This window comes from Diaporthe amygdali (assembly GCF_026229845.1).
Source record: "Diaporthe amygdali strain CAA958 chromosome Unknown NODE_8_length_1307975_cov_65_857355, whole genome shotgun sequence".
Classification (NCBI taxonomy): Eukaryota; Fungi; Ascomycota; class Sordariomycetes; order Diaporthales; family Diaporthaceae; genus Diaporthe; species Diaporthe amygdali.
This window is the reverse complement of record NW_026517028.1, coordinates 679,281-691,506: the sequence shown is the minus strand read 5'-3', so window position 1 is coordinate 691,506 and position 12,226 is coordinate 679,281. Positions and strand designations below refer to the sequence as shown.

The window sequence follows — 12,226 nt, the reverse complement described above, 5'->3', positions numbered from 1 at the left end:
ATACCACGAGAAATCTCAATATCAATCTCAATCTCAATCTCAACATCATATTCCACGGCTTTATTCGTATCAAGACTCCTGTGTTCCCAGGGCACTGATGTTCAACGTAAGCAAGGACACAAACAAGCCGCAGCAGGTATGAGGCCAGGTCGCAGCGTCATTTGATATTGGACCATGAAAGGCTTCAACCCAAGTCACTTCAAATAACCTTTGCCATGAATAGTCATCTTGTCTCATTCGTCTCGTTTTGAGGAGCTTCTTTCGTCCCATTAGGTATCATGAAATCGCAATGAAATAAGTACAAGCCGAAAGCTTTTCCCATGTCCACATTCTGTAGACCTCAACGCCGATACAATGAATTTAATGATGTCCCTCTCCCAACCTGTAGCCATCGACATGCCAAATAAACAAGGCCAGTGGCCCCCCTCCCCCACATCTAAGAACCCCGCTGCCACCTATGCGAAATGGATGTGTTCCTTGTTGAAAGCGTACAGCAGCCTCAGGAACGCATTCTCGCCCAGCTTCCCCGCGCGCATGTCAGCGAGTTCCGTGCTCTCGAGCACCCGCTGCACCTTGGCCCGCACCAGCTCCGCGACCTTGGTCTTCTTCTTCCTGCTGGGGGTCTTGGCGATCTGGCCCGCCGTCGCCGCGGCCGCCTGCTCCTTGAAGAAGGCGGGCACGTCGTCATCGCCGGCATCCTCGCCATCAACGTCCATGATGCCGCCCCACTCGTCGTCGTCGCCGCCGGCCGAGGGGCCGGCGTTGTCGTCGACATCCATGCCCATGTCCTCCTCATCGTCGTCCGCGGCGCCGCCGCCGCCCTCGACCTCGCTGTCGTCCACGGGGACGTCGTTGATGGCGCACCAGGTGCGGTAGTTCTTCTCGATCATGGCCAGGACCTCCTTGGTGCTGAAGCTGGCGCGCACCGTCTTGTTCTTGCGGCTGAAGACGATGCGCAGCAGGCCGTCAAACTCGGACCAGCTGACCGCCGGCCTGTCCTTGCCGAGCTTCGGCTCGATGCGCACCACCGACGACTCCACCTGCGGCGGGGGCTTGAAGTTCTGCTTGCCGACCTTCATGATGTGCGTGATCTTGGCGAAGAACTGCGAGTTCACCGAGAGTCGGTTGTACAGGGCGTCGCCCGGTTGGGCTGTTAGGCGGAGGGCGAATTCTCTCTGCAGTGGGAGTGGGAGTGATCAGCACGGTGCGTACGTATAGCAAGAACAAATACTTCATTAATGAGTCGGGGACCGGGGTCACGTACCTGGAACATGAGAACACAACATCTTGGCGGGTTCGGCATGCTGAGAAGCTTGAAGACGAGGGGACTGGAGATTTGGTAAGGGGTGTTGGAGATGCAGACGTCGTGAGGCGGGAAGTCCAGCTTGATAGCGTCGCCCAGCAGGACCTCGAGTTTCTTCTGCGAGGGGGTACCCATGACACGCTTGGTGATCTCTGCGGCCATCCTCGGATCCAACTCGACTGCGTACAGCTTCTTGGCCCGCTCCAGTATGCGCACGCTGATGTTTCCCGTTCCAGGGCCGATCTCGAGGACGGTGTCGGTGGGCTTGAGGTTGGCCTTCTCCACGATGGCGTCTGCTATACCCGGGTTCTTGAGGATGTGCTGGCCGACATTTGTATTGAACTTGAAGACATTGTTCTTGCTGGAGGCTGCGGCGCCGGCGGACTTCTTGGAGGGGCGTTCGTAGGGAGTAGAGGAGGACGACGATGCGCCTTTGCGCTTAGTAGATGCTTTGCCCATGTTGTGGAGGGCACTTGGGCGGGCAAAGTGGACTATGTCGTTATCATTACTGGAAGAAACGGTTATTGGAGGCGGTGACCAGGCTGGTGTGTGGATAATGTCGAGCAAAGATGATCATCGTCCGCTCGTCTTGTCGGTCGAACCAAAAATTATTCTTATCGATAAACGACACAAAAGAGACGGCGGCCCCTCGCCCGTTAAGGGACCCACGGCGCTACCGGTGCAGCTCCGCGCCCGGCCGGCTGGGACCGAAAGTGGGACGTCACTGGCTCGACTCGATGGTCACAGCAGCAAGGGCGGCGCAAAAACACACACACTCTCTCTCTCACTCACTGCTTTGTGCTTGTCTTGACAGCCTGTGTTGGCAATTTTCCGTGTACTTTTCTTTCCTTTGGCCCCAGCCTCGCCTTGTCCCATGCATGAATCGACTGCCTCACGGCCTCAAGAGCAGGCCCGAAAAGAGACCCTGGAACGTAGCAGCACCCAACTCAGACCCCACTTTCCAACGTCTGAAGCATAGGTGCTGCTGTACATCGACATCTACGGTGTATGTCTCGCTAAGAGCTGCGTCCCAATCTGCGTCTTTGCAAGACGCGAAGAGCTATTGGACCACTCGCCAGCTTCAGCTCCTGCAGGACTTGGGTTGGAGGCCTTCGAATCAACCCATCCCCAGTCAGACGGAGCAGTGAGGCGAAGCACATCTGCTTGCGTCGTCCCGGCCCTAGCCAGCCCAACCAATTGCCACCAAGCTTAAGCTTCTCTCGTTGTCTAGTCTACATCGACCCCAAAGTCTCTGGGTTCTGCTTCGCGGAACCCTCGCGTTTGCATCTCAGTTTTCTCACGCCGAGCTCGTTCCTGTCACTCACACAAACTGGCTATCACCGTATCTGGCGGCCAAGCCGACACTGAGTTGAAGGGCTCACCTTACGGACTTGGACGCTGACGTCGGGTTTCCCTGAGAATATGCAGGTGTGAGTGACACCGTCAAGGACAGCCCCAAGAAGGCTTTCATGCAAGGCCCAACCCGGGCATCTCAGTCTTTACAACAACTCCGAGTCCCAATCCACTGTTACAATGTCGGTTCGCATTGCTCTGGCCAACCCGCCAGAGTTCTATACCAACCTCGATGTCATCTCCGGCAAGATTATTCTCGGCATCAGTCGGCCAGAGCAAATCGGCGCTGTCATCGTCAAACTCGAAGGCGAGTCCAAAACAGCCTTGGGTGCCCCGGATGCAACCGACATCCAATTTGGAGGCGCAAGTCGACGACGAGCTACTGTCGCAGAAAATTCCCAGACCCTTCACGAGAACCACAAGATTCTCTACAGAGTCCAGCAAGTCTTTCCCGGCGAGAACGTCCCCGCCTACGCCACACCAGTGGTCCTCAATCCCGGGCAACATGAGTGGCCATTTAGCTTCAAAGTACCCTTCAACAACGCTTGCGGCGATCCCAATGCAATGGTCAAGATAGGTGGTCTGGCTGGCGCTGGAGGCTTTGCGGGCCCGAGTCTCTTTGGAATGGGCGGTATCAGGTTGATGGATGGGAGCAAACAATTGCTGTACCCTCATGTCACCAAGACACTTCCTCCAAGCTTCACAGGCTTCCCCAGAGAGGCAGAAATTAGGTATTATGTCAAGGTGACGATCCAGCGGCCAGGGCTTTTCAAGGAGAATATCAGGCATCAACTTGGGTTCAAATTCATGCCCATCGAACCACCGCGACCACCGTCAACAAATCAGGAGGGATATGCAAGGCGGCCTTTTACATTTACGCCCAAGAGCCCAGGGAGCAATGGCAACCTACAAGCGCAGTCAAAACGGCAATCCGTGTTCAGCCGCAAGCAAAGCTCAACCAGCCTCGCAGCCAATGGCTCATCATCCTCAGACCACGATCAGCCTCCGTCAATAGAAGTCTCTGCCCGGCTCCCACATCCGGCGATTCTCACCTGCAACAAACCCATTCCGCTCCGTCTGCTCGCCAAGAAACTCGTCGCAACCAGCGCAGAATGCTACTTGGTCTCACTCCAGGTTGACCTTGTTGGCTCCACTCTTGTCCGATGTCAGGACCTCGTCAACACAGAGACAACACGCTGGGTTGTCGTCACGCGTCACGACCTCGCCATTCCACTGCAAAGAGGACCCAACGACGCCGTTGGCACTGAAACAGAAATAAACAATGTGTTGTGGAGCAACAGGCCCTTACCCAACACCGTCATGCCGAGCTTCGTAACGTGTAACCTCAAGAGATCGTACGCATTAGAACTCAAACTCGGCGTTAGCTGGGGCAAACCGCCAGGGACCGCAACAGCTATCCCAGATGAAGGGGCCTCACAGTCTTCTCTACCCTCGAAGATGAAGATGGGCAAGTCCAAAGGCAAGGGGAAGGATCCCATGTACAACATGGCGCAGACGATGTTCCTACCGCTGCACTTCAGCTCGGTACAGGTATACTCGGGCCTCGAGCCACCAGCGAGCCTAGCCCAGGCCGCCATGAAAGCCCGCAGACAACAAACACAACAAAGGCCGACTGCCCGCCCTAGCCAGTCCGCGCCCGCGCTCCCGCCGCGACAAGAACGGCCGCACGACCCGCTGTACCCGCCACAGCTCAGGCCCGGGCAGACTGCCTCCCAGGCGCAGTCACACAACCAGGCGCCGACTGCCGCGGCCTCTGCTGCGGCCTCTGCCGCTGCTGGTGGTGCTGTTGCAGAAGCGCCGCCGGCGTACGACGATGCGCCACCGAGCTACGATGATGCGATGGCTGATGCGATGGTAGAGCCTGTAGTGCCGGATGGTCGGGCGCGCCCTGCGTGGAGTGGCGTTACGAACGAGAACTCCCCTGATAGCTTGCCAGGAAAGAGTTGATAAATTTTTAATGATATGTAGCCTTCATATTAATCACGAGATATTCATCTTCACAAAGTAGATCCCATGCTCTATTCATGCTGCCTTGAGGTGCTTTTTGAGTATAACTTGCAAGGGTCTCAAAAGTTTGCCCACATCTTTAGAAATTCGCACAAAAGGTGCAAATAAAGCTGATCCAAACACATGAAAGATTCAACCTGATTGATAATCATCGGTCATGACCATCACTTAGCTGCGTAAAGCAGCGGAAGCAACCAGAAACTTTCATATACTTGGAATTCAGAGATACGTGTAGACCAGTTTCTGAAAATGATGTCCCGTACTGTGAATGAGGGAATTGAAGCTTGAAAGATCATAGTGACTGGACGTGGAAGGTTGTGACGCAGTAGAATCTAGAATGTCACGGAGGCAAAGATTGTGAGTATACAGCCCATGTGGTATTCCTTCAAATTGGGGAGTATTTGGGGCAATTTGAGTCAAAATTTGGACAGTAACTCTACGAATCGGTCACTTGAATTTGGCAGTACAGACTTGTACGAACATCGAGTTTTTTCTTCTTCAATAGAATAACTTCTTTGGCACCTCAGGTAATACTGGAACTTGATCAATCAGCTTGAGCTTTGAACGCGTAACACCAGAGACTCAGAGCTAAGCTGGCAATATTTGAAGCACAAGTCCAATGTTTAGTAGAGGCCTAATTCACTGTACTCAGATACCTATAACAAAGCAGGGACTCATGAGGGGACCAAGTTGACTGGCACATACTATCTTCAACGATCTTGACTCTAACTCTGCTGTCTAGCTAGATGATTTGGAATATATGGCCTTGGCTGGAACGCAACACGAAGCAACTGTCACCCTTTGCGCAGTAAGAACATTTTGCTTCGAAGGCCTCAATCCCCCTGATTTCTAGAACTGAAGCTATGCTGTTGTTTTCATCGACAATTCAGTGATTTGTGACTGCATTATGCACATGTTACAGTGACTAGAGGCACTCAAGTCAACCGGTCTCTATGAGGTGGACCATTTCATGAGAAGCATGTTACATTCCTTCCAGCGAATTAATGACAACCACTCTGCAAATACTAATTCAATACTAATTCCTCACATGATAATTTCAATTTACCTTCAACCAAACAGCAAACACATCCTTTAGTGATGTCGAAAGTTGCATCCTCCCCACTCCCGGCACTCCGGCGGTCAAAAGTCGCCGAATTTCGCCTCCTGGAGTGTGACGAAACAGATCAAACGGACATGTGCGACCTCGAACATGGCATTCGCCGCGCGAACCCAAAGGAAGGAAGTCTTGCCTTAAAGGACGAGACTTCCAGTGGGCTGAGGCCGCAATTGAGCCCTCTACCCAGAGAAAAGGCGTTTTCTATATTTACAAATGGGGAGCCGACTTCACCTATGATGATGACTTTGTCAATGTCTGGAGCCATGGCCGACTGCTTGTCTCTGTCAGACGTCTCGGAAATGGTGATGGCCGGGTAATGTATGTCAATAAATCTTCGTGGTTACAAGTCGAGGTTTTCGCTTCTCATGAAGCCCTGCTCAGGAAAAGAGAGTATGTGTTGACTCGTCTTCCTCGAACAGCAGTGGAACCACAGATATCCACAACATCCTGTCGACCATCAACAAGCAAGAGAGATTTCGTGGAAACGCAAATGAATTCAAAATATTTCCCAATTTCTCCGGGATCATGACTTTCATTTCACCGAGCGAGCCTGAGATCGACCTCGAGTGGGTTGTTTGGGTGGATGAGGTCTACAACCAGTCCTGGAGCGGCGCCTCAAGAGGCGACAAGCATGTGATTATTGCACGAGAGTAAGATCTTCTCGATTATATCAAACGGCGGAGACAGAGAAATATCTATACTACAATAGCTACTCAGGGGAATCAATAAGACCCAGTCTCTTACCAAGGGCCAAGACTACAGTGCACTCAGAGCAAAGAATGAAGCTTGGTGAAGCGGATCCAGCGCAGCGTTTATGGTGACGATGTGCAGCCAAGTGATCTTACTGGCCTTTCTGGGTGAGACAAGAAAGGCTAAAATGCTTTTAAATCATTTCTTGACTTCCTCGATCCCAAATCCAGCATATTCACATATAGCGGAATAACGATGAACGCCCACTTAATTTGTTATATCACTCCTGACATCCATGAACTTCGAATATTCAACTCATATTTCTTTCAAATGCTGTAGGGAAATTATACGATTGATTGTAGGCTCATAAGATCCTCTTAGGCTCAGTTCTGTGGTTTCATAACACTCTCTGGTGTGACAAATGATTCATTATATACGTTCAGATACCTATGAAGCTAATTGGTATTAAAGAACTCAAGTAATGCCAGCTGAAGTACTGCACAAAAGAGAAAATCGACTCTTCCCCAGAACGTCCGTACCAAAGTATTTGCCGTAACGTCCTTCAGGCTCTCGCAACTAGTCCTGCCATCTGTCCATCAGTTTTCCAGTCATCCAATATTTTCCGGAACGCAGGAAGTCCTCTCATGTAAGAGGATCCCCTCCGCCTTTTGAGTTCTTCTTCCTCTGACACAGGTTCCAGGGCCTCTCCTTCACAATTGAAGTACCCTGGTGTACAGACAGCAATAGGGGCGGCAAATAGGTCATATTTCAAGATCTCGGCTGACCATGACTCTTCCGCCTCGGCGCTGGGCTCAATGGCAAGTCGTCCGGCATCATCTGCTCTTCTCAAGGACTCGGTGATAACGTAAGCTGCATGACGGGCGAGAGCGTCAAGAGCACCCGTGTTGTTGGGGCTTGTCCCTGACTGGGTTGTGCCGCCGCTCAGAAGCAAGTTCGGAAACGAGTGTGTCATTGAGCCAAGCAATGTGGCAGCTCCCTTGAGTGCCCATTTATCTGCCATTGGAATCGAATCACGTCCTGTTGGCATTGCTCGAGTAAGCCAACGTGTAGAGTAAACTTAAGGGAGACTTGACGCACCGATAATTATCGTATTAGATTTCGCCCCCGGGTCCGGATCTTGAAGATTGACGATGGGTCGGAAGCCAGTGCTAAGAATCAACACGTCGAGCTCGATCTCTCGTTCACCCACTATCAGGCCTTTGGTGGAAGCGGCAGTGATGCCTTTCGTGTCGGCTATATCAATAAGATGAACGTTCGGAAGGTTGAATGTTTCGAGATATTCGTCGTGGAAACCTGGACGCTTGCACCATGTGTGATACCACGGCTTTAGAATTTCCGCCGTGTGACGATCGCGCACCACCTCATCCACGCGGTGGCGAATGCGCTCCTGAAAAGGTGCATCAAGCTTGACAAAGTCATTGATGTGCTCTTGAACAAGGTCTTTCGTAATCACAGGCGCATTTGACCTGCCGACAAAGGCTGCAAACGTTTTGAGCTTCGTCCAGCCATCTGTCAGATATCGGTCGTCGGCTGGCTCCCCCTGGCATAGCAGCTCGAAGTTCCTGGTTCTTTCCAGCTGCCAGCCCGGCTTAGCTGTAATATGCATCTCCCATTCAGCTTGGTCAGTCGCTTGCTGATTCCGATAACCGATAGAAGCGGGTGTTCGCTGGAAAACGTAGAGCTTCTTCGAGGTTTCGGCGAGTTTCGGTATAGCCTGGATCGCTGTAGGGCCGGTTCCAAGGATGCCGACGTTCTTTCCCCGAAGTCCTGTCATTCGTTGATCTGCTTGCGAACCTCCAGTGATATTATAGTTCCAACGAGCCGCATGGAACATTTGACCTTGGAAATCCTCGAGACCGGGGATCTTTGGAGCCTTCGGGTGGTTAAGAACGCCGTTGCAAAGGCAGAAAAATTGGGAATACGCCGTCAAGCTGAATTTCCCATGCTTTGGTCCGCGGTTCTGCTCCATTTCGACAGACCAGCGCCTCGTCTCATCGTTCCACACGGCCCTGTTGATCGCCGTTCGGAACATACCTTTATCTGCGAAGCCAAAATAATTCGCTATTCGCTCGCAGTGGCCTCTTATCTCTTCCCCGTAGGAATATTTGTGCTTCGGCATGTAGCCTATCTCTTCAAGTAGAGGCAAGTAGACCGAAGCCTCAGTATCGCACATGACTCCAGGGTAGCGGTTCCTATCAATTTGTAGGTTAATGCTACCTGGTCCAGAAAGAGCACAGGACCGCAAACTTACCAATACCAAGTGCCCCCAAACCCTCCCGCAACATCGACCAGCCGGATATCCTTAGGCTTTATGCCTGCCTCAATGAGACGCGAAGCGAAAAGAATGCCACCAAACCCGGCACCGAGAATAATGACTCGCACTTCTTGGCCATCTTCTAGGGCAGGATGATGAGCGTTTAAAGCATCATGATCAACAAAGGGGTCATCAGCAAGTGATGCGAAATTCTCGGACTCCTCGAGCTCCTCATTCTGGGCAAGACCATCCGCCCGCTGCCGTCTCTCCTTTTCCTCTGAATATTTGTTGGAGAGTGCCTGAACATCTATCTTATCAGATTGATCGAGACCATTTGCTCCTTGTATGTCCGAGTTTACAACCATACTGTATGATGGAGTAGCGAGAAAAGATCACTAGAACATCGACCCTGGGGAAAGCGTTTCTGAGCGGGGAATTCCTCACTTCCTGTAAAAGTCCTCAGACTCGAGAACGGCTTCCCCTTGGGATCTACTCCTCATTGCCGAGGATGATCGTGTGCAATCAGGTGATTCCAAGAGGAGCACCTCCGCATCAATGTGAACACGGTGCATAAGAACCATCTTCATCCAGTCAAAACTGACTTATCAGCTCTGAATAAGTAATGACCCACAATATTTGCATGAGGTATTGGCGGCTTGCAGCTGGAGTAACTGTTGGAAGATAAGAGACCTACGTCTTGATTTGGCTGTCTCGAAATGGAGTGTATCTAGTTCGCACGGTATGATCCCTTTGTCACAGCGAAGAGGGGAAATACCAAATCGATTTTCACCCAAGCTGCTCGTAATTGCTACAACGTGACTAAATATTATCTCATATGCGTGCACTCTCCCTGTCTGTAACTTTTGCGGGACTCGCGAACCCGACGTCTGTCGCATATCCAGGGCTTCTGCCATCCTATCCAGTTCGTATCATCAGAAGTAATGTGAATTGGATACTACTTAGCCGAGGATTATGATAGCAAATGCCGTTTTAGACAATCGATTGAAACGAGAGAAAATTGTCCTCTCATATTGATGTTCTCAGTGGCTCACATAGACGAAGTTGGTCGCTAAATCACCCATATGTATCAATTCCCGTAGAGCTTATCAACGGCCAATTTAAGTTGACTCCTTTGCCGAACTGTCTTATATGTGGAGATAAACAGCTCCTGCTGAGTTACTTTACTTGAAATCAATGTTCATCATCTAGGAATGTGACCGAAGCCATTTTCCTGGCCTAAGTCACTACCACGAAAATATGAAGAGAAGGCATCCATGTATGAGTTTACTGCAGGAATCATTATAGACAGGGCAGACCGACTAGATTTTCGACACAAATTTGGGACTATGGAAGCCTAATTGATTGTCTAAGATGGCAAATCATTTCATAATATTTGTCTTTGACAGCGGCTCTATGATTCTAATTAAAAACTTCGTACTTTGATCCCATTCTCGGTCTGAGATAGAGGCTCTACCACTCCTGATATCCACTTCTGCTTCTTCTCATCCTCGAACTTGGGATACGGCTTCCTGCAGTGCCAGCTCTCCGCAGGGTAGCCCAGAATCTTGGCCACCACCCACTTTGTCCCGTTGATGCCTCCCTTGCCAAAGCCCCACTCCATCTTGGCCAGCTCAATCTGGGCTGCCTCCGCCTCCTGCACCTTTCCGGCCTTGAAGAGGTCATAGATATTTGTGCACACCTTGGGGTACAGGTTCGCCACTCCTGTGATTACGCCAGTGCTGCCCACAGACAGCGCTGGGACAAGCCAGTCACTCTGCCCGGCGAGAGCACAGAACTGAGTTGGCTCGTAGGTTGCCCTGACCCTCGCCACCTTGGCAATTCCACCACAGGTAAGCTTGACGCCCACGATATTGGGATGGCGGCCGAGGCGTTCCAGCATGTCGGAATTCACATCCAAGCCAGCAACGACGCCGGGGAAGTTGTAGATAAGCACGGGGACAGGGCTGGCGTCGGCCAGCTCCTCGAAGAAGCCCACGATCGCCTCCTCGTTCATGGCGAAGTGGAAGTAGCTGGGCACAAGGACGAGGACGAAATCAGCCCCCGCTTCCTTGGCGCGGTGCGTCTCTGCGATAACTTCGCGTGTTGACTGGCCGGACGTGCCCATAGTGATGGGCAGGTCTGCGCGGCCCAGAGACGTAGCGACCTCACGGGTCAGCTTCACGAGTCTTGTCTTCTCCTCTTGCGAGAGAACGACGGCCTCGCCGTTCGTCCCTGCTATCACGACTGCATAATTCCAAGTTAGTAGCTGCACAAAACTTTTTCATGAATATGCACTTACCGCCATCAAGCCCAGAGCTAATCAGAAACTCGAGATGCTTCTTCTGCAAATCCCAGTCGAGCTCCTGGTTGGCATCATTCTTGAACCATGTTAGGCTGGGCGCGTGAATTCCCGGCGGGAATGATCTTGTGCTTGTTGAGCCCATTTTCAAGGAGAGAAGGTGATAGACTTGAGGTAGTGTAGACACAGGGACACAGGGATACAGGGACACAGACTCGAGAGTGAATGAATATTCTTGATCTCAAGTCGTCGGAAGGTAGGCGCACTACGAGTGTTATGAACTAACTTTGTTCCTCTGAGAAGCTGGGAAGCATCCGGAGCCGCATGTGAGGCCCACAGCCGACTCACGGCTTCGGCATCGGATTGCCATCGTGCTACGAAACCACACTTTTACGGGTCAGTTGCTGGAATCTCACGAGGAATCGTCAGTCGATCCGTTTGATGTCGAGGGACCCCTCTCCCTACGTTTCCACAGCCCCACATCTCGTCGGGACGACGCATAATAAGGCGGCGAGTCCGACGAGGCCAGACGGCCAGGACAGCCAGCCGCGTTCTAGATCTCGCATCACTTCCGGATCTGCCACCAGGAACAGCGGGAAAAAGCAGAAGCAGGCCGATGCTCTATAGAAATGCACGTCATTTGTGGTAGGCAGGCAGCCCCTTGGTTGATGAGGTACAATTTGTGAGTGAGAGTCCCAGTGTCTGCGCTGCTTGGCCAATCACCTTTTTGGCTCGCGTCGGCTCGTCTGTCGGCTCGGCTTCGTGAGCGGCGGCTTCGTGTGGGCCGGGCGTCCCTAGCTTCAATGCGCCCGACGTTCCCCATGGGAATGAGGGCAATCCTCCCCCGGACCCCAGAATCGAGGAGTTGGACCGTTCTAATGATCCACCTTTGGCATAAGCTTCATCCTCCAGGCTGCCAGGGCGCCGTTAGCCAGGGAGTCGGGTTGACAGCCAGCTGCTAGTATGCGGCGGGCATGAATTGGAGTCTCTTGCATGGATGTCGGACCATGAATGGGTACGGAGATTGACTTGGCATACCCAACTGTACCCTGCATTCAAGGGTTGCGCCTCGACTGAGAATTCGCAAAGGCTTCGTAACGGGTTCCGTTCCTGAACTTGACCCCCGTCTTCCAGTCTCTCGGGACTGGACCCGAGCGTGGG

At 52.0% G+C, this 12,226-nt stretch overlaps 4 protein-coding genes across 4 annotated transcripts; 2 read left to right on the top strand and 2 right to left on the bottom strand.

Annotated features, from left to right (window-relative positions):
- Positions 1 to 455: 455 nt before the first annotated feature.
- Positions 456 to 1,762, bottom strand: J7T55_013450 (dimethyladenosine transferase; the record flags this gene model as incomplete). The annotated part of the gene is made up of 2 exons (XM_053141245.1): positions 456 to 1,175; positions 1,265 to 1,762. 2 exons carry the CDS (start codon positions 1,760 to 1,762, stop codon positions 456 to 458), a joined length of 1,218 nt encoding a protein of 405 aa, XP_052995791.1.
- A 1,074-nt stretch (positions 1,763 to 2,836) lies between these two features.
- On the top strand, positions 2,837 to 4,624 carry J7T55_013449 (arrestin domain-containing protein; the record flags this gene model as incomplete). Its single annotated transcript, XM_053141244.1, has 1 exon — positions 2,837 to 4,624. The coding sequence occupies one exon, from the start codon at positions 2,837 to 2,839 to the stop codon at positions 4,622 to 4,624; it is 1,788 nt and encodes a 595-aa protein (XP_052995790.1).
- A 1,158-nt stretch (positions 4,625 to 5,782) lies between these two features.
- J7T55_013448 (uncharacterized protein) lies at positions 5,783 to 6,455 on the top strand (the record flags this gene model as incomplete). Its single annotated transcript, XM_053141243.1, has 3 exons — positions 5,783 to 5,927; positions 5,996 to 6,119; positions 6,221 to 6,455. The coding sequence occupies 3 exons, from the start codon at positions 5,783 to 5,785 to the stop codon at positions 6,453 to 6,455; spliced, it is 504 nt and encodes a 167-aa protein (XP_052995789.1).
- Positions 6,456 to 7,053: 598 nt separating this feature from the next.
- Positions 7,054 to 11,210, bottom strand: J7T55_013447 (Neopentalenolactone D synthase; the record flags this gene model as incomplete). Its single annotated transcript, XM_053141242.1, has 7 exons — positions 7,054 to 7,529; positions 7,590 to 8,704; positions 8,764 to 9,132; positions 9,211 to 9,363; positions 9,647 to 9,681; positions 10,205 to 11,010; positions 11,066 to 11,210. The coding sequence occupies 7 exons, from the start codon at positions 11,208 to 11,210 to the stop codon at positions 7,054 to 7,056; spliced, it is 3,099 nt and encodes a 1,032-aa protein (XP_052995788.1).
- Between the last annotated feature and the right edge of the window lie 1,016 nt (positions 11,211 to 12,226).